The 27415-nt window shown below is 43.1% G+C and overlaps 2 protein-coding genes across 3 annotated transcripts in view; both read right to left on the bottom strand.

Annotated features, from left to right (window-relative positions):
- LOC137874768 (PC-esterase domain-containing protein 1A-like) overlaps positions 1–18731 on the bottom strand; it is a 22031-nt gene extending 3300 nt beyond the window's left edge. Inside the window, exons 1-9 of one of the 2 annotated variants that reach the window (XM_068713698.1) lie at positions 18643–18731; positions 17174–17266; positions 15796–15875; positions 14599–14831; positions 8532–8682; positions 6105–6357; positions 5406–5486; positions 5164–5244; positions 3993–4073 (exon numbers count right to left, since the gene is read on the bottom strand). In XM_068713698.1, the coding sequence (XP_068569799.1) occupies positions 3993–4073; positions 5164–5244; positions 5406–5486; positions 6105–6357; positions 8532–8682; positions 14599–14831; positions 15796–15875; positions 17174–17249 (1036 nt within the window). In that variant the 5' untranslated portion in view covers positions 17250–17266; positions 18643–18731. Of the gene's footprint in view, positions 1–3992; positions 4074–5163; positions 5245–5405; positions 5487–6104; positions 6358–8531; positions 8683–14598; positions 14832–15795; positions 15876–17173; positions 17267–18019; positions 18101–18642 lie in introns of those variants that run through there. The other variant, XM_068713699.1, reaches the window with a different exon arrangement.
- Positions 18732–23103: 4372 nt separating this feature from the next.
- The window catches only part of adam19a (ADAM metallopeptidase domain 19a), a 149450-nt gene continuing 145138 nt past the window's right edge, over positions 23104–27415 (bottom strand). The window contains exons 22-23 of the mRNA XM_068713695.1: positions 25459–25667; positions 23104–23984 (exon numbers count right to left, since the gene is read on the bottom strand). Of these exons, the coding sequence (XP_068569796.1) occupies positions 23933–23984; positions 25459–25667 (261 nt within the window). The 3' untranslated portion in view covers positions 23104–23932. The remainder of the gene's footprint in view (positions 23985–25458; positions 25668–27415) is intronic.

Genomic DNA, 27415 nt, shown 5'->3' with positions numbered 1-27415 from the left:
CACACACACACACACACACACACACACACACACACACACACACACACACACACACACACACACTACAGCATGAGACTCACATCATGGAAGAAGAAGATCTGAAGTGTGGCTACATTTTACTCCAGTAGATGCTGAGAACTGTCGTCTCAAAAGTAACTTTTTGTAGATTGTTGGGCTGAGGCTGCAGCCATAACTTTAATTGTCTTTTTTTTCACAAAATGATCAAAAAGAACCAATAAGAGTATCAGTAACATAATACCCATCCCTACTGGTAACAAATATACACTTCTGCCATTTCACACTGAATTCTAAAAAGGTTCAATTGTTTCTCGGCTCCATAAATTAGTTCTGATGAAATTTGTGCTGCATACCATCTTGTCATGTAGAATAAGCTCCGTGGAAGTTTAATGGAGAAAAGTCAGCAAAATGTACTTTTTTCTTTGTGATTGTCGTGCACTGTCCAACATTTAACGGACAAAGTGGGATGTCGGGAAATTTGTGATTTTGGGCTGTACAAAATAAATTGAATTGAAAAGCCCTTTTTCACAGTAAATCTCTGGCGTTCTACAATTTACTGTCAAATCCACAGTTTTGGTTTCTTCACATGAGAAATTCTATGTTTGTGTTTTTATCTGAGCTCTTGTCACTGAAGATTGTACTTCTGTCCACCAATCAGGATTTAGCAGCACTTGAATAAAAATTGTACTGTTTTGTTTTTAATGCAAGTCAAATGTGATCAGTCCTGGTGAAGCTTTTGAATGTAAACTCTCTATAAATAATATTTAAGGATGTTTTTCCACCTCAGGGGGCTTTAGCTAAAGAAACAACACATGAGCAATTGATGACATTTCTAGACTGATTGATTGACCACCAACACAACTAACGCTCACTGAGTTTCCTTTAACACCAGCAAGTAGAGCTTGAGGAGCTTAGGAGTTTAGAATGAGCAAGCTAGGAAATGTAAAGCAATAAAACTGCACTGTCCCAGTGGCAAAAACACAAAAATATAGTAACAGGATGCAGCAAAGAGAAAAAGAATATGTATAAAAGTATATACACTACAATACACATTAAGCAGAAAATATAGTAAACACATAAAAAAAATTCAAACTGAGAAATCAGAGCATGTGTTGGTCTAGTATTGTCTCTGGCTGATTAACGGCTTTTAGGACTCTCAAAGGCTCATTATTAGCTATTGTGAAAAGGCCACCAAGTGAAGGCTGTGAATGAGGGCTGAATACTGTACTGATGCAATCAGTGGACCCTGACGAGTGGGCAGACGTGTCTGATTGCCAAGTACAGCTATAAAAAATATAAAACGCTTGAGGGGAAACAGCAGACACAGGGCTTGTGGGGATTTTATAGGTAGCAGAAGTGCTTTCCACGAGAGGCTTGTTGATAAAACTGCCTCGCGTTTCAGAAATATTGAATTCCTATTTCACAAATGTTTGAAGATAATGAAAATGTGTAGTTTTATTTAAGCTTCATTGAGCAGTAGCGTAAAAGTTCTGTCCACAAGACATCAAACTGTTGTGGTGAAAGCCATTCAAGCCAGCGTTGGTACATAAAACCAATCAGCTGTTTTAACAGCATCGATCACAGAGTGGCTGCAGCTGTGGTTCCACACACAGGGAGTGACCAAACTTTACTAGTGGGAGCCAAAAGGCCTCCAAGCCTTCGTCCTTTAGCCTTCACCCAGAAGACACATTAAGAACTCTGGAGCTCTATCGGTAGTCCCGATTCCATTCAATTGTCCAGCGAATTTTAAGCAAACTTTTGAAATGTTGCGAGAGAAATTAGCTGCGTTTCCATCGGCTGGTTTGGAGCGAATAAACTATGCAAAGCAATGATTGCATTGAAGGCTAGTGACAATCCTAAAGAACATTACGTCTTCTCCATCCCAGACTGAAAGCGTTCAGCTTCAGCTGGGACTCACTCAAACTAAAGTAGAACCATGTAAAGCATGCCTCAATGGTTTCTGTTAAATAGAAAGCTCACTGTCATACTCAAACCCGGTGTAATGCGGTGAGACGGCTCTTGTCCATACTTCACTTTGGTTTATCTGTCTGTCTTCCTTCTATTTCAGTCTTCCAGCTCCTGTTTGTCCTTGAAGGAGGTTGTAATTCAAAGCAGTGGTTAAACCCATTAGACTACATGGACAGATCTGCATTAGGTTCTCAAATCCCTGCTCGATCATCAGAGTTAGTGACGGGGGCCGACATGTTGGAGCTAGAAATGAACGATAAATAAGTTCCAGAGCGACGATCACAGATGCCGCAGTGATTCCCTGAAGCTGTTTGAATCCAAGCTGCATCGCTTTCAATCACCTGGCCCGTTTAGTGGCCCGTTGTGGTCAACATGTAGTGTTGGAAGCTTCCTACCTTCACACAAACAGACTGAAAGGTACGTTTCTTATGTTATGATGCGCTGGCTATCGAGCATCGCAGCCTTTTACCAACAGGTATGTGAATCTGGGCTGACAGTGAATGAAAACAATACAAAAATGTAACAACTCACCCAACCCTAGTGTTGCAGTGTGCTATGCGGTAATCAGCTCTTTGAGGAGTCACCATTTACTATGAGTGCCGTTTTGTGTCCCCCTTCTACTCACTTTTCCCACCTGGATTTGTGAAATCACTCCCATTCTGTGTTTTTTTTTAACCCTCATGTATTCAGGGAGTTATAGTTGAGAGCCACGCCCCTTTTTGCAGGGATTCCCTTTTTGCACTCACACATGGAAGCTGCCCAGTACAAGCACAGTGTGATCTGATGGCCACTGAGCAGCTGGGGTTCTGATGTGCTCTTCAGTGGTGGTGGTGAGCACTCGCTCATCCAGATTGATCTCGCCTGTCAGGGGATGTAAATGAAGCTTAGCTGAAGTTCAGTCCGGAAGATTCTTCACGCTTTCATTCATTCAAACTGCTCTACTCCTTCAGCTGACTGATGGGGTTCACTCTAAATTAAAGCAACTTTAGATTTTGCCACGATCCGCCTTAGCCAATCACATAGTTGTCGTCTAACTTCAATAAAACGCTGTTCTCCTCTCTGCTGCCAGTTACCGTTTCAGTCAGAACGGACTCTTCTTCCCCATTCGCCACCAGTCTTCATCACATCAGAGCACAAGGTTCTGTCCATTGAGCTCATCACATCCCATCAGCCAGCTCTTCAGTCATCTCTCTTCATCTCATCACCACCGCTGTAACCGTCAGGCCGTCACTGAGCCTCAGCTCACCAGTCTGTCCACTCAGCTACAAGCCTACAGTAAATGGTCTGTACTTGTATATCTCACACACTGTAACACTACATGTCATCATTCACCCATTCATTCACTGATGACAGGAGCTACGGTGCATGGTGCCAGCTGCCCATCAGGCCTATCTAACATTCACACACCACAGGAACAGTCTACGGGAGCAATTTGGGGTTAAGTGTCTTGCTCAAGGACACATCAACATGGACTAGCGGAGTCGGGGATCAAACCGCCGGTCCTCTGATTGAAGGATGACCCTGCTCTCCCACTGAGCCACAGTGGTAGAGGTCAAAACATTCTGACTGGCAGAGGATAATGATCATATAGACCGTGATGAGAACATTCTTTACTTTGAAGTCATCAGTTTAGATGAGAGGCTGGAAAGTGTTGGTACTCACCACCAGATGTCACTACTCCCTCTGTCTAATCTCTCAGAAACAAATACATAATGCAGGAGTGTCTCTTTATGTACAAGAAATACCAAAACACTAAACATTTAAATTGTACTGATGTTATGTGAGAGAATAATGAAGAATGACAGTAAATGTACAGACTGACCAGACAGCTGGAAAGGTTCCAAAGTGTTACTCAGTCTGTTGTTTGTTGCTACGGCACCGTTAATAATACAACTCACACAGTTTGATCTCCTCAACCTGCTGGATCTTTTAAAAGTCTGTGGAGGCAGGAGTCCACAGCTGTGGAGAGACCGATAAAGAAAATGTGGAAGTGTTCAATCAGTCACCTCTATAGTGGAGAGCAGCGGTCTGTGCAGGCTGGTTGGCCAGCAGTGTGGGCAGCAGGGGTCTGATGTCCACGGCTCTGTCTTCGGTCCACATGCAAGACACAGACACAAAGCTTTAGGTTTGACACTCAGACAACAGACGTCCGTCATTCGTTGCTAGTAAAAAAACACATTAAGGCATTTAACAACGTGTATCGAGTATGAAAAAGAAATGATAAAATTCACAACTTCGTATAATTATGGTCTTGAGAGCACACACACAAAACATTTTGAAAGGTTTACAACTCAAACAATAAATGGTTTATTATTATTTTGTTGTATTTCTTGCCTCTTTTTTTTCTGCATCACTTAACCCAGTCCCCTTCGCCTGGTGCACAAATGTAATGTTTCGACTGTGTGGGTAACGTCCCCTCTGTTATCTCAGTTTGTAGGTCTTCTTCTGGTCTTTATAACCAGTCCTCTGAGGACCTTAACGGACCAAACGCAGACTGGAGAACATCGTGTGAACAGGTGCAGGAAGCGGGCCTAAACACTTCTTTTCCCCTAAGACCATCACAGCACAACTCTCTACTATAGACCGTGTGATATTTGTCATGTAGCATTATTCAGCATATTTATTATTCTTAAACATTATGTAGAAAAACGTAGCATTTTATTCATTTTAACTGTGTATAAGTCTTCTATGTAACATTCTTTAACATATTGTAACATAACTTTGTGTTCATTGTACATTTGAAAAATAAGACATTCTGATTGTAAACTCTGGTGATAACTTTGGTTAGACTCACTCACAGACTTCCTGACTTGAACAAATGTTTCCTTCCTTTGTCAAACAGGCTGAACTGTCTGAGTAATGTAGACATTTAAAGTCACAGTAAAATGCAAGTTAGACACTCTTTAGCTTCAGTAATGTGATTTCAAGCCTGTAGGAATTCATCCACTCATCTGTCACCATCTCTGGTATTGGTGAGGGGGACTCCAGTGGGGAGGGGTTTAGGTGTGGATGTATTGGGGAGGAAACAATGAAGAGCAAGTATGGAAAGATTTATATTCAATCAGCAAAAAGTCCACTCAAAGACTGAATGAGTGTTTGATGTCCCTGCACAAACCGACATGTTCCCACAGAGCAACACGCGCCGTACGGACCTAAAGGCCGGAGAGGGTTTGTTACCTGAGTTTGGGGGAACCAGCTGAAATGTGTCGGATCTGTTCCTCTGCTGGTGCTGGACCAGGCCACCACTCTGGAGAGGTACTGAGACACAGACAGCAGAGGCGTAACATGTGTATGAAGATGAGTAACAGTATAGGAATGAATACTGGTCATTATAGGCTGAGTAAACGGCATTCTTCAGTATTTAAACTGAGTCCACGCCTCTGAATGACTGACAATAGAAGAAACTTGATTAGACCAACCTGAGTCCAGCAGGGGCCTTGGACGGGGCCTCTCAGGTCTGAAACCGTGGCGTCCAAAGTCTTCTCTATAACCCTGGAGCACTAAACATGCAGAGATGTATGACAAGACAGTCGGTTAAGCATAGACAGTATATACATAATAAATCAACGGATAGATGTGCTGATGGTAATCTCTTGACATTGTCTGCTTGTGGCTGTTTTCGACATTTCCTCTTGCAGGTAAAACATGGTTTTTGCAGCAGCTGGTGTCATTTGTTATACATTTGTCTTTTCATGTTGTGTGGGCTGCTTTCCCAGGAATAGAAAGCATCCTTATCATTGGAACAACCCATTTTGTCAGTCGGGTGAAGCGGATACAAGTGAGTCGAAGAGAGTAGTTGTTGATTTCAGACCGTTTTCAGGAGTGAAAGTATTGAGTGTGATTGGTGTAAAAGCTTTTCAAACACTATTTAAGAGAGAAGACATGAAAAACGTCTACTGTATTCATGTCTATCCGTAGCACATGAATGAAGCACGTGTAGAGTGACACATACTAATATATGCAGAATCAATCAGCTCCAGGAAAAGTCTTCCTACAGAGGACAGTAAATATAAACTATGTCCTAACAGCAGCCACTGGACTGAACCACGCTCCACTTGAACTCAAAGACCAATAACAAGTCAGCACTCAGTATAGCAATCAGCTGTGTGCGCACCAACCTCTGGCTGCAGGAGAGGGCGGGTCGTAGAGGTCGACTCCCCAGGCCTCAGCGGCGTGCCGCAGCAGCAGGCCGCTGATGCGTCGATGGGCCAGAGCGTCCCAGTGGACGCCGTCCGGCGTTCGGTGCTGCAGGCTGCAGCGGAAGTGGAAGTGCAGGTCGAGGACATCCAGGCCGTAGGCCTCCGCCAGCCGGCCGCTGTAGAAGTTGGCTTTGATGATGTCATAACGCAGCGTGGGAGCCAAGTGGCTCACCTGCAGCGATTCAATGACGGCAACAGGTGACTCGACCCACACAGGTTCATGAACAATTTTAGATTTGCAATATTATCATTCATTGTCTCTGCACATGACATGTATTATTGAGGCACAATTCTAATATGGAGATATTGTGATGCATTGGTCTCAAATCTCAGAACATGTCTACAATAAGAGACCTTATTTTAAAGCCTATAGGTGCGTTTCCATCCACCCTGAAACTAAGAGAAACATACAGCAGAAAGGCTGGTGTATCAATAAAAGCAAGTGTAAACAAACCAATGAATGAATAATGACTACATGACTCGTGACTTAAACATCCAGTCACGCTTCCACCGAGGAGACAAAAACATCAGATCTGTGTGGAGCAATGAGGAGACTGTTACCGTCCTCACACTAATACATGACAACAACAAAAAAGCTCTTTTAATCGCGTTGCTCCTTCTTCCTCTGCTGTGGTTTTCTAGCACCTGACTGGAGAATTAGCACCGCCTGCCATTTCTTTTGAGGAAGCAACCCCTGAAGCTTAAACCGTAGAGTGAGCCTCTGCAGACGCACGTTAGGAGCGCGAGCTGTTCGTTGCCGTATTCTCCAAAACGCCAGAAGGCCTACAAACAAATATATTGTGAAGAAGCGAGACGACAACCAGCGTTAACAGGCAAAACGCCATAAACCAACCTGCACAATGCCTCTCTCTGCATATCTCATATGCATGGATTACTTTATTGCCTTTATACAAGCCCTGTACAGAGACGAGTCAAGTGTTGAATGCAATGCTCTGATGGCGCTCGCCTAGTAGCAGGAATTCAGAGCGATGGCCGAGCGCCGCGACCACTTGTGGAGCCTTTGCACACGACACGCAGGCCGAGATCAGGTCTTTTTGTAACCCGCACGCTTCGCGCCAGCTTCTTTACAGCTTTAAGCTTAATATTCACATTCAGTAGAAGTAGATGGAACACACGTTCATTCTTATTTTCCCTTTGCAGATTCATTTCGGTTAAAAATCTAAATCAAAGGTTTGGCTGGAAACCTTGTTCTGTTGTTTTTACATGACATGTGTTTTAATTATTTGATGATAGTTATCCATTTGGTGCCCAAAGAGTCAAGTTCACTGAATTTGACAGTTGCCAGTGGACCAGAGAGTACAACCTCAGCCCTCAGTATCTGTGGGGGGGGTCGGTGAGCTTTACTGCAGAGAGCCCTCATGACTGATTTCAAAACTGCTAAATTTGGATTTGGCATCACAGATGAGAGCAGGGCAGAGCGGCGTCTGTGAGCTAACCAGTCGGGCACGCTCACGTGCACTAACATGCACTAAAAGCATGCACGGACCGACCGGCTATGTCAACAAAGCAAGGAAAGCTTGGATAGCAACGCACACACACACACACACACACACACACACACACACACACACACACACACACACACACACACACACACACACACACACACACAGAGGGAGAGTGACTTCCTTCTCTCTAGATCTTTACACAGCTAATAGTGGTTCGATGAATGAAATAGAGCTCCTTTAAAGAGTACCGATAATAGTGGAGCTTATCAATATTACAGTCTTTAATATTTAGCACCAGTGCCGGTTTAATAGCGGGTTTCGGTACCCATTACTAGTCCACATGCTGTTCTTTAAGCTGATGAAACGGATGGATATGTTGTGCATTAACATTGAAGTTGAAGGTGCTCTCTATGAGGCAGCTGTGCTCCACAGCACCGGCCTCTTTGTTTTCCTGAGGAGCGATACACAGCGATACATAACACTTCTCATTCAGCAACCAAAAACACAACTAAGTAATTCAGTCAAGGCCAGTGGGATCCTGGCTTAAAAAGTCTATACTCAAAACCCAAAGTGGTGAAGAAGTTGATCAGATTAAGATCAAAGGTTCAAGCCAATGTGAGAATGTGACAGAATATACTGTACATGTACACGAATAGCCCTATAAAAAGGTATACACACACATACATAAACAAAAATACATCTAAGAGAAGAGGGGCAAGAGAGTAAGAGGAAAAAATAATAATAAAAAAAAAAAAATATATATATATATATATATATATATATATATATATAGAACAAAATAAATAAATAAAGCTCTTCTGACATCTGATGGTTGGTGATTGGTTGGGGTGAAGTCCTGCAGCGGAGAGATACTCACTGTCGGCACCAAGAAGCCACCCTTGATCCTCTTGCCAAGCGGCATAGCCAGAGCCCACAAGAGGAGGCAGTCGCGGTAAACGATGGCTTTAATCTGGCCGAAGAACTTGTGAAGGTTCTCTTTGTACTGTCCAAGACACTCCAGGCCGTACCTGGGATATAAAAAAAATAAATATATATATAAAAAAAAATAAAAGACACCAGACGTGTGAAAATGAAGCTGACATTTCTAGTTTGTCATAACTAGAAATGTATTATTTCTAGAACTCTTTTTGTCATAAACTGGGATGTCTGGTTCCCCTGATAAGCGGTCCTCACCACTGCTGACTCCACAGCAGACTCAGTGGACACGTTTGTGACACATGAGGGGCTTTGAATTTAGCAGAATTGCATAAAATGAACGTATGACCAATACGTCACACGTTCATTTATGGTGTGTGGCGGCCATCGATCCAGACAAGCACAATAAAGGGCATAAGAATTTTGACCACACAATTAGAACTGACGATCAAGAGGACTAGCCGGACCAAAACATCCTCATGCTTAATATCCTCGCAATTAGCGGTTTAATGCCCACCTCCAACTTACTGTAGCATGCTAAAGATGTAAGCCGATGATGGTGTTGTTGAAACTGTGTTTTTGATTGATGTTTTTGCACAAAATTGCCATTTGTCCGTTGTACTTCTAACATTCTGATTGTGATAATGTATGAATGTACGATACGTTTTGCCCTGGTGATGATCTAGAGCAGAGGTCTTCAACAGGAGGTCCACGAAATGTTTGGTTGATTAGACTATTTTTTTCCAAACATGAATCTGTCCATTATTTTAATAGTTCAGTATTGTATGCAAGATAACAGGTATGTTTATACATGGCAGTGGCAGTAACAGGCCATCACTCATTTTCATTTCCACATTGATGTTTAAAATAAAAACATCAATTTGAACAGCTTGTATGCTTGATTATCATACAAGGTGTGTTTCTAAATGGCAGTGGCACGGCCACCCTACTCACTGTACCTTTAAAATAAAAACATGAAGATATGAACCTGTGTATTATTTGAATAGCTTAGTATTGAATGCACAATAATAAGGTATGTTTATACATGGCACTAGGCCCAGTTTAATATAAAACACAATTTTATACAATATATATATAGTCGGGGGTCCTTGCTCCATCTCTCTATCAGTTTGGGGGGTCCTTGGCCTGAGAAACGTTGAAGTCAGGTGATCAACAAAGTCATTACAATTCATCCTGAGGGGACATTGATGTATTGCCGTTAAATGTCGTCCAACCAACAGTTGTTGAGATACTACACTGAGAGCCAAAAGAGTGAACCTCATGGAGCTGGAGGAAAAGTCACAAGATCAAAGGATTCATTATGGAACCGTGAATATCTGAATCATAATCCTTTCAATTCTTCACATTTCTCAGTCTGGACTTCAGTGGTGGACTGACAAAATCAAACAGCTGACAAAAGGTACAGTACCTAAATAAAGAGTATGATGAGGCAGACTGCAGATATATTGGCAGCGCATTCAACAATGAATGAATACAAACAACTAAATAACTTAAACGTAATTATTCATATGAATATAAATAATAATGTTCATAAAATGATCAATAAGCATGAATATCAGGACCGCCTGGGAACAGGGACCAATAACCAACCAGCTGTTATCACAACACATGCAAAAATAATGAGACAACTGCTCTTTAAAGAGGCACAATAAAGTTTATTTATTAATAATACACCATACAACAAACATCCATTCTACAGCTACAGCAACGGCCTGTAGGGGGCCTACAGCTTGGTACAACACAATCAATGCAACATGTTCAACACAAACGAGCAACAAATGAGGCAGTCTCAACGCAGCACTAATCAGTTTAACTCACAACACAGTAAAGCTTACAGTACAATTGAGCTGTGAGCAGTTATTAACCTCTTTGATCTGTGCCCAGACAAAAGCCACCTAACAGATTGCTTAACGTAGTGATTAAGGCCCCGATCACAATGACGGGCAAGAAACCCACAAGACCATTGCTCTCCTTTTGTGCGGCGCCTGCCGTGCACTTTGCTCTTGTGATTCTCGGTTTTCGCGGTTTTCAGATGCGCATAAAAGTTAAAATATTTTCAATGTTCAGCGCCGGCCGCTCGTCAGTGTCACACTTGACCCAGGCAGCCAAATCAAAGTGAGCAAGAGGCAAGCTTTACTACTTAACCAGTGACTTCCTGTTCTGAGCAGAGTAGAGGTGGTAGTGACGTACAGAGGCAGACGGTTACATCATTTCACTCCATCTCATTCGACGTCTGCACTGAATTGATTGCCTGGTTGCACACCCCTCTAAAGTCTATTGATATGCATCTGTATGTTGTTGTGGTCACTTTAAGAATCACAGGTTATCAGTAACAGGAAGTTATGTCATGTGACCAGTAATCAGGAAGTAAGCAAGCGTGACTGAGCTGCTGTTTTAGTTTTATCTGAGTTAAAGCAACATCTGCATACATCGTATGCCTAGCGGTAGCATCGTGGGTATGTATCGACTGTTTTCTACAATCGCAGATTATTTTTTGCTAATGACTATACTGTTCCTAAGCTTTTAAACGTTTATATAAGAATATCACATCACCTACGTTTTTGACTAAAGATGCCTTGTTTTTTTTTTCTTGCAGAAATGACACCAACTAGATCGAGTACCTGTTGTCCTGTGTGCCTTAAGCTGTACTTACCTCATCACCTAAGGTCTCACGTTGTTGAAAACAAGCAGAGAAGACTCCTGCTCAGTCTTTCTAATGGAAGGGTGAACACCCGATTTGAGGCTTGTCCAGTCAATACAACAGCTCAAGACTGGACAAAAGGATTTCTGACGGCCACCCAGAGCTCCACAATGATGGGGTGCAGATGAACATGCAAGCTGCAAGAAGGAACACCACTTTAAAACAACTGGCAGTGCTGAGGGCATCCAACAGGAATGGCCCTGGAGCTGCAGGAGGAGAGGGCGACATGCAGCAATAAACAATGCGCTGACCTGCAGGAGACAGACGGACGGCTTCAATTGCGGGTCAAACACCTGGAGAGGGAGATTTCGATGTCCCGGAAAAATCCCAGAGGCTCTTCGTCTGCACCTAAAAACGGTGAATGCGGCTGGCTGGAAGGTGAGAGACTGCCAGTCCAAAAAAATATTATTATACCTTCTGTATTTAGTTTTTTTTTTTCCCCAGATATAGATGGAAATAAACCCGTCTTCTCCAAGATGCTAAAGGTTCTTCCCCCCCTCCTCTTTTGCCCTGACCTCTTTTCAGACCATATGGAGACTGTGTCACAACACAGCGACGGCCGACCGGTTTTATTCACTGGTGCTTGATGCCTCCCAGGCCAAACAGTTGAGGGGGCAGTTTTGAGGCAGTAACCGCCACCTCTGCTTCCACCGCCAGCAGATCCACCTCAACCTCCGGCCGTGCCTGCCCATCCTCCTCGTCCTCCCTCTCACCCTTGAAATCCACCTCTGCCTCATCCTCCAAAAAGAGGGTGCAAGAGACGGACGACTCAGAAGAAGATGAAGAGGTACCTTACCTCCAGAGCAGCAGGAGGACATGAAAGAAGAGGAGGAGTTCACCTGAGAGGTGGACCATGTAAGTAAAGCTATGCACTTTAAAGTACATGTGTTGTGTCAAAACAAACCTCAATCAATACACTCAATGAGTTTTTGTTTGTGCTTCAACAGACTCCAAAAAATAAAAAGAGAGTCAGAAAAAAAATAAAAATGAGAGCCGTCATAAAGCTGAGCCGACTGCAGCGTTGCACCAGGGCAGCAAACACTCACACACATTATATAAATAGTTCATCAAAATAACTGATAAAAGTTGGAAGACTCCCAGCAGCATATATCTAATGGAATGAATCTTGTTTTTTTGCTTATGTCGATCACCGTTCGCCTGCTTATTCACATAAAATGTCATGGGTGGTCAGGTATGCCATGTGTCCCTACCAATGTCTGTCCAAAAGTGTCTTATTTGTCCTACTGACATTCGGGACACGTTGGCTTTTTCTTGGCTGCCCACAATGTGTGTAAAACATTTGGGGTCTCTGGGAAAAAAATGGCAATTCGGATAAAAGGGAAATGAATCAGCGCTCAGTGTACCCGCCGCCATTTTGTCCTTTGCATCATTTTTGGTGGGGGTGACGTCAACAGGCTGCCAGAACCACCACATTTGGGCTAGTTGTTCTTCACAAGCCAAACTTTGAATTACAAAAAGTTCCAACGCTAATTATATTTTTTTAAATAAATACAGCAGTATGTCAGATTTTTCCCAAATGTTCTTCCGTAATTTGGACATTGGCCTAATTAAACTCGGAATGAAAAGAATATTAAAAAATGCAGAGAAAAAAAAATCAATTAAGTCTTAAAACAAGCTTCTCACAGGACTCTAACCCCGTCTCCCATCTTGGTGAATACAAGAGCTCCAGACTGTCCAAGCGCCTCCTGGATGGCCACTCAGAACTGAGTCAGGCCGAGGTCAACAACTACCTGGACGTCCGGCGCCTCCTGGCCACCCTTAGAGCCTCAAACCCTGCTCTCCCAATGGCAACAGACCTCGACTGGCAAGAGGAGGACAACACTGTGGCTCAGATGTTTGAGGAGTCCAAAGCAGAGAGCTGCACTAACCCCCGGTGCTTTTGGGAGAGGGACTCAAATAAACACCTCCCTCTGGAGCCATGGCACCTGGAGAGGGAGTTGACCAGATTTTTGAAGATGTCCCAGAGGCTGACCAGGAGGCTCCGCCGTCACTCCAGGGCAGCTGCAAGGTGAGAAATACAACAGCGACTTTCAAAATAAGAGAAAATATGTATTTTTTTGCATCAGCTATGAGCCGATGTAGTTGATGCTCTTATATTGATGCTTTGAATGTAAATTCTGAAGCCATTGATCTTCCATTTCACACCACCACATGATCACTATCAAGTAGACCAACCCAAGTACTTTTCTGGCCCCGGGTCAGCGCCAACAACAAATATACAAGCAGCCACATCATTGATGACATGGTGGAGATCAACGGCCAGGATTTGGGTGACCAGCATGTGGCAGAGTGATCAAAATGATTCATGAGACGATTGACATCTGACACCAAGCAACTGGGTCTTGTTGGAAAGACACTCAAGATCTCATGCATGCATTGGCCCAATAACCATGCACTATGTGACACCTCGCCTCAATCTGGCTGTGTCAGACTGCATAAAGGGGCAGAGGGGACACTTCATCACATATGCCAGGGCTGTTGGAACAATCTTCTGGTTTACCCAGGCCTCCAGCTACAAGACCAGCAGTCTGACGTTAACGAAGCGACTTTTAAAACTCGTTAGCAGGTTTCGGTGCAATTATTTAGATTTACGGTTGCTTTTTTTGTCATTCATCAAGCTCTTCAATACATTTTGTAGGAGGGTTAGGGTTGGGAGTCAAATAACAAAGCAACAGATGTGATGCAGAGCCCTCTCTCCAAGCCTTGAATGAGCCAGCAGCTCAAGGACTGTATTCCTTTGTAAAGGGTCAGTTCTTCCCCCTTGCCCTGTTCCTAATGTTACTTGTGCATGAGAAGATTCACCGGCAGGTTTGGGTTTTTCCAAAAGAGAAGTCCTTTCTTCTCCCAGGTGGAGCAGGAGGTGTGAGATCAATACCACAGCCCTTGATTTTCCTGTTAATTGAGTAATGTTCCTAGCCGAGCTGTCACATGCGACCTCAGGTCACAGTGCTGACAACCTCTTTCAGGCACCGTTTTGTACGTACGCAATAAATGAGACCCCCAAAATCTACTAGTTTGCCAATTTGTCACACTTTCAACCACAAATGCAAGAACAACTAATCAGCCGTCTGAACACCAGATCCAAACCACTGACATTATCCACCGGGAGTTGGATGTCCAAGAAAGATGGAGGACATTCACATGTGACACCAGAGACCATCTTTGACCAGAGACAAAGGTACCCATCTTCCTCCATATAGAACCACCTGACTGAAGTTCCATACTTACTACCTAAAGTTCAATAATAGAAAGCGATGATGGTTACCTGGTGATGTCCCACACACAGGAGCTGATGACAATGACATCGGGTTTGACTCCTTGCCTGAAGTCCTCCAGGATGCTCTCCATGTACGGGGAGTAGATCCGTGTCAGGAAGTAGAAACGCACCAGGTGGTGGTCGGAGCGGTACTGTCGGACCTCTCTGTACTCGGTGCCGTTCGTCATGGGTCCCAATCGACCTCCCTCCACCAGGACGTCCTGTTCAAAGGACAACTCCCCCTGCACCACAGACAGCGAGACATGAAGTTCCAGTGTCCCAGCACAGGAAACCAGCGTTCCTTCTTCCAGAACACATTTCATAGTTTATGTAAGGAATGGGTCAGTGGTTCGTCTAAAAGTAAACCCCATTCTTAAGGACTACGTCATGTAACTTACTATGTCCACTGTGATTAGTTAGGGGACCAGGTCTGTGTCAGTCAACACAAATGCATATTCAGTTTAATGTTTGATTTATCGATCAAGATATATTCTTTTAACAGAAGCTGTGTTGCAGATCGTATACATGAAACCTCGGGGTGCAACAGATCACAAACCTCACGGTTCAGATCCTGCCGCATCAGCAAAGAAAAGGGGGAGTGGACAAATATAACATTGTTTTCCATTTATTCATGAAAGAACTTCAAGAACACTTAAAAGCAAAGAACGTTGGGCTATATTATTTAATATCTTAAATATTACACAATATTTAAGATATTTATTTAAAAAAAAGATGAGAATATATCTACATTGAATACATGTGAATATGGCCCTATATGAAGTAGAACTAGTCGGTATTTCACCGAGCATTGTGGAGCAGAACACATTTTCATCCTATTATTCATTCTGGGCCCCTCTGATATATTGTGAGACCCCTTGGACGGGTCCAGACCCCTTGGTTGGGATCCACTGTCATAGGATATATAAAACTACATAATCTATAAAGGAATATGAGTCTATTCAAATGGTAGAAAAGCAAAGGATACACAGTTTTTTGTTCATATTGGTGAACATCACGGCTTTTCCTTCTTTTTATTTCATATTTTCTGTTCTGGCAGCCTTTGTTTCCTTGACAGACAATTTATTTCCAATAGATAAAGATGAACTGCAAGCCTTGGAGTAGACAAAAAATAAATGAAAAAGAAAGTGGGACTAGAGGTATGTTGGTGCTTTTTCATGTGAATGAAACGCTGGTGGAAAGACTTACTTTGGATTTGAGCTGAGGCAGAGTCAAGTAGCGATCCCTCTGAAGCAGCAGAACCAGGTCTTTGTACATGGAGCGCTGCACTGAAATCAAAAGACAGATGCAACAGGTTTTACTTACAAAGAAGTCAATTAATTATGATGAGAAAGAACTTGAAGCAGCAGGTTTTTTAATGGGTGTAGATAGCTGCCAAGATGTGAAGCTCTAATAAGATTCTGTGTCTGATAAATAATGAACATGGTGTTGAATCCAAGCTGGCACCTTCTCCGAAAACATTTTACAATTGAAAGGGAGCCTTTTTTCCCTCATATCTTTATTCAAGAACGTGTTCTTTCAATTGATGAGCATGACTTATTGATTTCACTTCAGATTTTGTAACGCTCTCCCTTTAAAACCCCGGCCTCACACTCCAGCTGCCTCTGTGTGCTCGTGAAACGTCCGCTCTGATTTCTCCTCTGCTCTCGGATTGTTTTGCTGCAACAAACCCATCAAGATTCCCCAACCGATAGAATTCCGATGAAATGATCCGTGCCTCGTTTGCGCGCGCGTTCGCTTTACTTCTTAAAGCGTCGCAGGAGAGCGGTGATGACCACGGCTGTCTGCCCCTTCTCAACACATCCATGGTCTTCCTACATTAAGCCATCCGACCTCACTGTCATTAAAACGTAGTCTTGTAGTTCACTTCCAAACTTAAACTGAAAATAATTGTGTTAAAAGTGCTCTTTCTTCAGTCTCCGCTAACGTTAGCTTGATGCACAGTTAACGTTAGCTTGATGCACAGTTAACGTTAGCTCAGTTTTAGTGAGTGACGGTCCGGTTGCCGTGGAGAACAACGTTATCGATTATCATTGGTATTCCTGTTGACTATTGTACCAACGTGCTGCTGCGCTCCTAAACCACACACAACTTCTCGTGTTGCATTGACTGGCATCATTCCCCACCAGCATAAACTGATGCTCACTAGCATGCGAGGCGGCTACCTGTGTCACTAACCAACTTTCTCCACTGACCGGCACCGCCGTTTGAGGCCGGTGGCGCTATTATAGTAAAAGAAAAAAAAAAAAAAAAAAGTATGGATGCTCTGGCAGTGTTTCCCATATAAATATATGCACACACACGCATTCTCTCATCACACAAATTGTACGCAAAAGCAATAATAAAGCCTCGGAGGGAGCAGAAGAGAAATCTGAGAGCAGACGTTTCACGAGCAAACGAGCAGCCTGAGTGTGAGGATGAAGGCTAAAGCTGGAGCACAGAAAATGTGAAGTGAAATCAATTAGTCATGCTCTCAAATAGAAAGAACACCCTCTTAAATAAAGCTCCATACCGAGACAACGGGGAGAACCGTTTGAGATGAACACACTTCTTGTTCGTGTCTCACCTGAGCCACCAAGAACCACCACGAACTTGTTGTGCAGAAGCTGCCTGGCTTCACTCCGCATCGCAACTGTCCTCATGGCTGCACTGCGGCCGTCTACAGGAGTGGGAGGGTCAGAACAGAGTCACATTCCACCGTTTGCATCATCTAACCCTGCTTTCATCACTGTAGCAATTTGACATGACACGCGTTTACATCGTAACACACTGTGTTCCTGCGGGAGTGTGTATGGCTTAAAACTGTCTCCAACCTCCTTTAAAAGAAGACTGTTAAAGACACAGGCCACATGAAGCCAGTCTCATTTGTTAGGATATACTCCTATTGATCATTTACAACGTTTTTGTGTGTGACAACACAATCCAAACTTTTCTTAAATGGTGCATTCTGAAGGATTTTTTGCCCTAGAAGAGGCACAAGTAGTAAAAATGTAACATTTTACCTTCAAAGAGTGTGTTTGTAGCTCTCTTCACTGAACAATAAACTTGTACTTATAACTATATTATATACTTTATAATAAAAATAAAACAAACATCTGTAATTATCAGCAACTAGAATACACATCTGTCAGCTTCATGCAGCTGGAACAAAAAGCCAGATGATCTTAGAAGTGCACCTACCGGAGCAATTTTCATTTTCTCTTTTCATGTGCCTATGATTGAGCAACTCAATTTTGACCATGTCTGTTTGATTTCATGTACTTTGTTTTCTATGTCCTGAATATGTTTTAATTATACCACTCTTTGTTTAATTAGTCTGTACTTTTTGTTCAGCACAATGAAGTGTTTTGTGCACAAAATGTACTGTAGAAATGAGCTTGTAATTGTAAAAAAAAAAAGAAGTGCCAATTACCTTTGTAATCGTTTTGTCCTGTTCTGCTTCTGCCAGTAAAGCTGTGAGAAAGCAGCTGGGACAAGGAGCTGGGATTGTTTGTTGTCACTGATCAACCTCGAGACCATTGCGTGTTAGTCTGATTCACCACTACCGCCAATTCTCTCTCCCTTGCTCTTGTAACTGACCGCAGAGCTGATCGCAGAGAGTATTCCAGCTGCAAGGTGATGTTAGCCTGGCCATAGTGTGACCGACTAGCAGCTCCATGTGCTAACAGCAGCAGGTGTTGCTAACGGTGGTGCCGCTAAGTTAGCGGGCAGAATTCGTGCCTGTGAACTTGGTTCCGCCTGAGCTATAAAACCGTTTTTTAGTTAGCTATGAAGGAAGGAAATACCTTCTGAGACAGAGCTCTGCCACCCATGCAGTTAAAGCCGTTAACGGTTTTAACGGTTTCTTACCGATATTCTACTGAGCCGGGAAAGGTTGTTCAACTAGCTAAGTTACTGCTAGTTAGCAAGATTATGATGTGCTTACGGCTAACGTTAGCTAAACATAGACCAGGTCTGCGCATTGGACCATTTTCATTTGTATTTTACAAAGAGCGAGTCGACAATCTCGTTGTGTTTTGTGAGTAATGTGCCTACCTTCTGTATTTGTCTCCCACTTCGCGCCTTCAGACGATGAGGCCGTGACCGTCACGAGCTCTCACTTCAATGCAGATAGACGTTAAAAATATGTACTTGCTCCGCCCACTGCCACAATCCGTGTCAACGCTGTCGCACGTTAGCGTTGACGATTATGAGTGACAACTTAAACCAAACTCCTTTCAGAAATATGTCAATTTAAGTATAATATCATTATGTTATGCAAATATACGCCGACATGAAAAGAGTGCTATTATTAAGCTCCAACAGGGTGTTGAGGTTTTGTCGCCGTTATGTATCGTGCCGGGGTGTTACGGTAGTAAACGTATTGTAGGCTACTAGGAGAAAGGCTCTGCTGTGACTGCGGTTCGTCTCGTGCCGAAATGAGGCTCACGTGACGCAGCTCGCAGTAATGCTGAGCCCGTTCCCCTGACCGATTCAACCAAACGCCAAAAAAAACCTCCATTAATGTAGGTTATAGTAAGCCCGATATTCAGACTAAATTGCTTCTTATTTGAACAAGTATCCATACCGATATCATTTTCCCTCAAACCATTTTCCACAGCAGACATTTTGACTGGCAAAAGCACAGGTGTTACTAATAACATTAAAGATGGCTCCATTCCATTCAAGAGTCCCTGGGAGCCCTCACAGTGACAGCCTGCAGCACGCCGAACCGAAGCAATCAGCTGCATTATTCACAGCTCTGTTTGACTGAGACACGTTGCTGTGTCAGTATGGTTATTCAAAGGTCTCCCATGATGAGGGTCATTCTGTCATAATTTCCCACTAAATGCTGTTTCACAGCCTTAATCTCACTGTTAGAAGCAGAACTGTGGTGGGTACATGATTTTTATTTGCTGGACTAAAATGTAAATGTACTGGAATCAGCCACCAAGAGTTAGTTTATACTGTAGAATCGATTCACTCTGTCCATGTTGCTAAAACCCCATAATACACGATACATGGAAATGGAGAGGATGGACCTCAGTGTCCTCAAAGCTATAGCCCTGGATATAATGTCCCAATTCAACGATTAAAGGAATATTTCAACATTTTGGGAAATATGATTATTTGCTTAATCTTAATTATTTAATTCATCATCTCCTCTAAGTATAGGCAATCATGTCAATTTCTCAAAATGTCAAACTAATCTTAAATAAATGAATGTGAAGTTAGAGCCAGTTTTTCCCTCTTTGTCGCCTGTCATTTATTGACATTATGACCTGGAACTAGATTTTTTTTCTGGCTTTATCATTTTTCTGTTACTACAGAGAGGAATTCTTGCTGATCCCACCAGTTTCACTAACTTGCTGGATGTTCTCTGACGGCATGCTGCAGCTGCCTGAGTGAACTCAGCACATCAGCTGAACGAGAGACTCTGATGTGTCCGTCCAGCTCCGACTGCCTCGAAGCAGCGGGGATGAAACCGTCTGCAGCAGCTGGGTTCGTCTTTAGAGTGATCTGCAGCTCTGAAGCAGAATCACAGCGACTGTGGGTTTCAAAGGACTTTCTGTTCGGAGATCGTCAGCGCTCTCGGCCCACGAGGCTCCCAACAGATTGTTTCCATTTCTACACAAAAAGCCACGAGTCAGCTTATTCAGTGAGGGATTACACCATTAACCCCAATGATGCAAGGGTTACTCCAACATACCCAAAGGAGACATCAAAGAGCACAACACGATGGAGCAGACACTGAATCATCTTAAACTGCTGCAAACAGGGGCAGCTGGTCTCTCTCAAACAATACTTGAAGCCCGTGGATGTCTGGAGCCCCCCCCCCCCCCTTATTCCTGACATTTACAGGCAGCTTGCCGTGAAATGCGCTGTGGATGTCCATGCTCCACAGGTGACGAAGGTTTGTGATGACCCTCGGACATTTCATCTTGTGCCATTATCGATCAGATCTGCACAGGAAATATAAAAATGTAACAGGCAGAAATCTGTGACATTTACACAACGTGCTCTCCAGAGAAATAAAGTTTTCACCAGCAGCTGGCTGCAGAATCTCTTTTAGGAAAGACGTGAGAGAGGCATCGACCTCCTCTAACTCTTGGCAAGAAGGCGAATAAGCAGAATCCCCAAAATATTAAACTATACTGCTTTAACAAAAAACATTTGGATACTGGTGTTTAAGCAGTGCCTTATTTGTCAAACTTCATAGTAAATTTAAGCTTTTTGTATGCTAAAAAATAAAACAAAACAAAAAAAAGACACAAACCACAATATTCTACAAACCCAAACCAAGTAGTTCTTGTTGCAGTTCTGTAGTGTAGTGTAGCCGTTGCCCGAAAGTCAGAAACAATTCTGACTTTATTCTCATTAAATTACTTTATTCTCCACTTCTCAGATATGTGGGATATGTTTTGGATGCGCAGACATTTTTGTTGAAGCTCATGTGAGATATTAAAGTCCAGGCGTTTACACATGAATTAAAATGAATACATATGTATTCATTGAGATGCATTAATTCCATTGGCACATTTAAAGAGATCAGAGTTACTCATGACTACATGAGAATAAATGCTTGAAAGCAAAACAGAAGGCCTGCGAGCCTAAAAATGTAAAGGTTTTAGAATCAAAAAGTAAAAATCCCAATGATCTATTTAATAGTTGGTGCCGTTGTCCTGTAGATGCTGGGTAACCCTCAGAAACTTTCATAACAAGATAACTGGAGACCCTGAGGGAGCGAGTATGAAGCCTTGTGCTCTCTGTTGCTGTTATCCACAGTTTATCGTAGCAGCACAACCTGACTGCCTTGTTGGTTTTATGAACCCCTCACTTCATTTATGTAGCTCGCCGACTGAAGGCTAGCCTGAGGGAAGACCATTAACATATTTATTCACCGCCCTCAGGCCTGTGGCTGCACAGAACGTGATTTATAGACAGCGGTCCTGGAAAAACTCAGCTCTCCTCATTTCGATCACGTCCGCTGTCTGGTGCAGAATGCAGCCCACAGGTTTGGTTGGGCGCCGGGCGCCTCAGCCGGTAATGGGGCTGGGAAAACGTCTACATCGATACGTCTCCCCACGAGGCCATTCCTCCTCGCTGTCCGATAGCGTTCCACTCGAACCGCTGACTCTCTCAACGCATTAGTCTCCAGGGAGAAGAGAGCTGCCGCTCTGATATCTCATTTCCATCAGAGCGGAATCCATTAAGGGCAGGTGAGAGTGGAGACGACCCATGATGTGAAGACTTCATACTTTGGCTCGTCAGCCAGGAACAATAAGGCCATTGTGCCACCGCTGTGAGATTCTTTGTTTTCATAAGGAACACTGGCAGTGAGACAAAGACGAGGACCGACTGCTCTTAATGGACACAGCGGAAGCCTACAGCTCCTCACGTGGAGCCTTTACACTCAGACAACAGGTGTGCTTTGACAGCACTGAACTTCAGCCGAGTGCTCCTCATTAAAAGCAACGTGAGTCATTTCCAAATGCAAAGTCAGGGAAAAAAGCGACGCTCAAGAGGTCCAACACTTGAGTGTCTGCCTGTTACAAGAGGATGTGCTACCCCCCTTCTTCACCGCTGGTAAATACTAAAATAATAATCATTTCCAGAATGCGATGACTTGACTTGTGTCCCGTCACGGCTGAAGTTGCAGCACTGGTTTTAAAACGTTTTTTGTTCGTTTGAATGTCAATGTCAAGGTATTAAGAAGTGGTTTGTGGATTAGAATTCAGAGGACAATTCTAAAAATAATGTGCAGTATTTCACGTATAACGGCCCTCCTCTTTAATTTGTTCTTGCTCTTCTCTTAGATCGAGGTCACTCTTACCATGATGAGAAAAAACATTGTTTTACAGTTTTTCCAACGCAAGTAAAGATACGTTTTAAATTCATAAAATATCATATAACCATATTTAGATTTAAACTTATGTTTTAGACTAATTGCAAGAATTGGATTATTAAAGAAATACTATTGGTCCAATGATCCCAATTACAACTATAAGACCTTCAGCTTCTGAATATTGGGCTCTTCAATGCTTTCTGATTTTCCTGTAACACCGGTAGTGACGCTCTGGAAAATGTAGAATGTTTGGATCTGGAGCTGATTTTTGTGATTTTTTTTTTTTCTCTGAACAGAACATTTAGAGAAAATATAAGATCAATGTAAGAGAATGTTTCTGCGTGAGGCCCTAACAGGTTTGAGACTTTCTGCCAGAGAGGGCAGCAAAACACTGCTTTTCAGCCTGGAGTCAAGTTACTCTTAAGTATGGGGTGTTTTTTTATTTCAAAAACACTGGACATTTCCCATAATACACAGAGTAGCATCTTTTTAATGTCTGTTATTGGACACAACCTTCATTTGTGCTCCTTTTGAAAAGACTTTGGTCCATGACACGTTCAGCTTCTCAGGTGGAGACGTTGCAGTAGTTCATTCATACTGAACAGGCTGTTAGCTCATAGTTGCATATGTAATGAAAAGAAGAAAAAAAAGACAGAATGAAAGAAACTTGATGATAGTTTTGTAAAAATATTTTATGTAATAATTCAAAAGTCATAACACACAGCGAGAGACATTCAAATCAACATGAGCGACCGAGGGTGTGTCCTGCATGTCCCACGCGTCCGTCAAATCCTCCAGCATGTAAACAGTGTTGAAAAGAAGCTGCTGTGTGATTGGCTCTCCCTGCCGCCCGATAGGCCACTGAATCTCCAGGTTTGTACTTTAGACGTTCCACATACAACACAATAAATTATAAAAATCTAAATCCTAAAAGTATGGAGGAGTTGACTTGCGGTAAACTTAAGGTGACATAAGAAGATATTGGGACACACCCCAGGCATGAAGAGACCTCTTTGGCACATAACATAAATCATAAAACTGTAAACGGAACAACAGTCATTACAAAATGCATTGTTTATACACACAGACAGCATTAACATATTTAAAAAAACAAATAATAATCAGTAAAAAAATTGATTTGGCAAATGTGACCGTCCCCCAGCGATAACACTTGTCTCAGTCTGCAAGGCCTCCGTGCAAAACCGCGTCGTTGTGGTTGATGTCAGCGCGCTGGGAGGAGGAGGAGGACGAGGAGGAGGAGGACGAGGAGGAGGAGGAGGGTGGGGTTAAAGTAGAGAATGAAAGGGAGGTTTCATTTTGAAGTCTGAAATGGTAAGACTCCTGTTTGTTCTTTCGTGTCTCAGGTTTCAAATTTGTGTTGGTCCTCCTCTGGTGTGTGTGCGACAGCTCTGTGGTTCACCGGCCAAGGTCTCTTTAGTGCAAATAGGCTGTCAGCTGCTGCCTCCTCGGAGGGCGGAGGGTGGAGGGTGGAGGAGAAGGTCATTTTCGTGGCGGAGGCGAGGCTGTGTTTGCTTTGGCACCTGGGACCGGTCTGGAAGGAGAAGAAGAAAAAGAAGAGATTCTTTTTTTAACGTCACACGCATACTGACTCTCTCATATTTTGGAATCGGCATTGTGTGTATCACAGCCTGACGTCTCTTCTTCCTCTGTGCCATAGAGCGCCATTGTTGTTTTAAAACATACCACTGAGCCAGGCTGGTTCACTGGGTGACATGTTCCGTCATCACAATGAACCATACACCGTCCAAAAATCCAAAGGAATCGTGACAAATTCAAAATGACAAGATGATACATTCGTTTGGTGGACGTGGTCTTGTTGTTAGGAAGTAGGCATTTTAATGACAGAGGATAAGGACAGACGTAAGCAGGAAACGAGGAAAGAGAGTATGCCGTTCAACACGGGTCCTCTGCTGGAATGGAACCATAGACGTTGAAGTTATGTGGCATGTGACATACAAAGTCCAAAAAATCAGAGATATTGAAAAATATCCACTTTTTAAGTCGAACGTTTTCAGTAAAAAAACCCTGAAGTAATCAAAGCAGCAGATAACTCCAGTGGGACTTCTATATGAACCCACTTTAGTCTCTCTTTCCTGGAGCCTTTTGATTCTTTTCATTCCTAACTTTTCACTAATGTTCTTCTCCTCCTGGCAGAAACCGTTTTAAAGATGTTCGTGTTCAGCAGGAAGTTTGGGGCTGAGAGCCACAGACAGAAAGTACTGACAAACTGTTGATTTGTTGAAAATATAGAATAATGTATGCATGAGTATCCAGTATGTAATGTCAATCTCGATGAGATACAAGTATGCATGTAAAAAATGTTTTTGTTCCAGAGAACAGAACATGATCAAGTGCTGTTTCACTGACTTTCCCCCCTCATGAGAATAAAGTCATGCAGGCACTTCCTGGCTTACAACTAGCCGCTATCATAAGAACAGGTATCAGTGTGTTCCAAAGACATTGATTTGGAACCCGTTCTATTGCTTTCCATACACAGTTCAGTCCTACTTTGAACGCAAAGACACACTTTGCTGGGGATTTAAAGTGTGATACTCTTATGGCTCTTTCTTCTCATCAAGTCTCTGAACTAACAGGGTCTCACCAGCAGCTGGGTCTAAGTTCGAGATCTGATCTTGGTGCTGCCAGCGAGACCAGGTGTAGAGACATTTTGATCCATCTACTAGACTGCAGGAGCAGAGGAGCCATAAAAACCTGAGGAACGATCATCACCTTGAGGTTTCCCCGCCTGACTTTTAATACATTTACAGAAAAACTGCATCGAAAAAAAGCAAAGCTCTGCATCGGACCAAGGCATTGCATTGTGTGGTTTGTACACTTGGAGTGTTTATGTGCCGACATCCTCCCTGAACAGAAAACAGCATGAATTGAAAAGATAGCAATGAAATGATGTGATGTGACCCTTTCCCTGAGCAGCAGAAATAAAACCCTCTCATTTCATAACAGAGAGGAGAGAGAACCTACAGTAGGTCTGTGTGTTTGCCCACCTGAGAGCTCTGAGAGGGGGGATGGCTGAGACTTTGCCCACAGGTTTGGGTCCCACTGCCGGGGGCATCATGACCAGCAGGCCCGGGGAGGGTTTGGAGACCAGGGTTCGGGCTGGACTCACTGTGGGGGAGGCTCCTCTGGCTGGGCTGAGGGGGAGAGGCCTCTGAGGGGGGAAGGGGGACGGTCTGGGCTGCAGCTCAGAAACTAACTGGAAGAGAACAAACAGAAATATGGATTGTTGACATTTCCATAATTCAGCATTCAGATGCAACAGGACACCAAGACATACTAACAACAAAATGTATTATACATTCGCAAACTGCTAGAATACAAAGATGAAGTAAAAAGCAGAGCCAAAAAGAGAAGAGAAAAAGACAGGGTTATGAAGTGTGATCACCGCCAACGCGGTGTACAGCACTAAATCCCTGGCACATGGACACAGCGGGGAGGAGAACTCCATTCCAGTCTCTGTACTGGACTGGATCCAGGTTGTCTCCAGAATCTGTTCGGCTAGCTGATAAGAGGAGAAGTCCCACTTCACACAGTAAATTAAAATCACATCTACAGATCAGCGATCCGATCGCAAAGTCAACTCACATGAAATATTGGATATTTGACACAAACAAGAAAAAAAGCAATATGACATTCACAACTTGGCATTAAAGGCATTTTTCACTTCACAGAGAAGCACTGATTAGAGCGATAGATCAATAGGAAAGAAAAACACTGCGGTCGTATTCGTTATTTCTTCAAGGTTCAGATCAAATTCATCTATGAAGTACTCTGATACGGAGAGTCCAGCCGTTTCCTCATTAGCTCTGTGTGTTTGGCAATATCTCTGAATTTACATTTACAAATGAGCTATTTATCTCAGTCAGGAGAAGTTCTCTTATCGCACGGCTTTTCAAAGTCTGACACTCATTAGACTGATCCCTCCTCATCGGTGTAAATACAGTATGTTGAGAGTACAAACCCCAATGTGACCCGAGCTGTAAGGTTTTCCAGATGTTGGTTCTGTGTTAGAACTGAGCTCTACTAACTGCTTTGACTCTAAGCATCAACAAGGAAGCAACGAGCGAAGCACCTGAAACTGTTGAGAACAACATCTGCTCTGGAAACATCTGCACACTTAATGTGGAGTGAATCACCGGTGAGACTGAAGCCATGCAGCCGTAGTCTTATTTACATGTGGTTCATTGCATTTGGAGAGGATTTCATTGTCTCACGGTAACTTTACCTGCGCTGCTCAGTGATTCTAATCCCGTCCAAAGTGCATCTGTGGAATGTTTCACCCCCACCCCACTCATGATTACAGCTGTGATTCTCTGTTGTTTTTCTGTGAGCTGGACGGTCGGCCTGTAGTTGAAATCCCGTCTGGAATGTCATCCTTGTATTCCAAAAGTGGATCTCAGAGTTTGTTTCTACACGCAGGGCCGCTTGTACTCCTTTTTTTTTAATATCAACTTAGTGTGAAATTAGACTTTTGCATGAATCTGGAGGAAAAGGCTTTTGCTACTCTTGATAAACAGAAACACAAAAAGGAAACCAATATGAGGACAGAAAAGAAAGGAAAGCCATCAGGAGAGAAAGAAAGTGCACGACTTCTCTGTGTGGGCTAGTCCTGCTGAATGTCCATGTCTGTTATAGACCACATCCTGCAAGCTTTGGATGTTGGAACAATGAGTTAAATAACAGAGGAGCACAGTGCATATCTTATTATGCCAATCTCGTCCAAATAGAGCTTGAATCATGTTGTTCTGTACATATTCTCCAATGTTCCCGGCATCAATCTGACTGAATCCCTGCTAGTGAGTGCTTGTTTCAAGACCGAGGTAATGGTAATGTTTGCTGCACTGCCTTGTAGCAAACCTGAGCTCACAACATGTGGTCTGTTTTTAAGAAGCTCTTACTGTGGGTGGTATTGGTGAAATTTAGCAGCTGTCAGGCTGCCTGACA

This window comes from Cebidichthys violaceus, unplaced genomic scaffold, assembly GCF_023349555.1.
Source record: "Cebidichthys violaceus isolate CVI_PGR_0920_01 unplaced genomic scaffold, fCebVio1.0.p SCAF_19, whole genome shotgun sequence".
Taxonomy (NCBI): Eukaryota; Metazoa; Chordata; class Actinopteri; order Perciformes; family Stichaeidae; genus Cebidichthys; species Cebidichthys violaceus.
The sequence above is the reverse complement of the archived record's forward strand: the minus strand, read 5'-3'. Positions and strand labels throughout refer to the sequence as shown.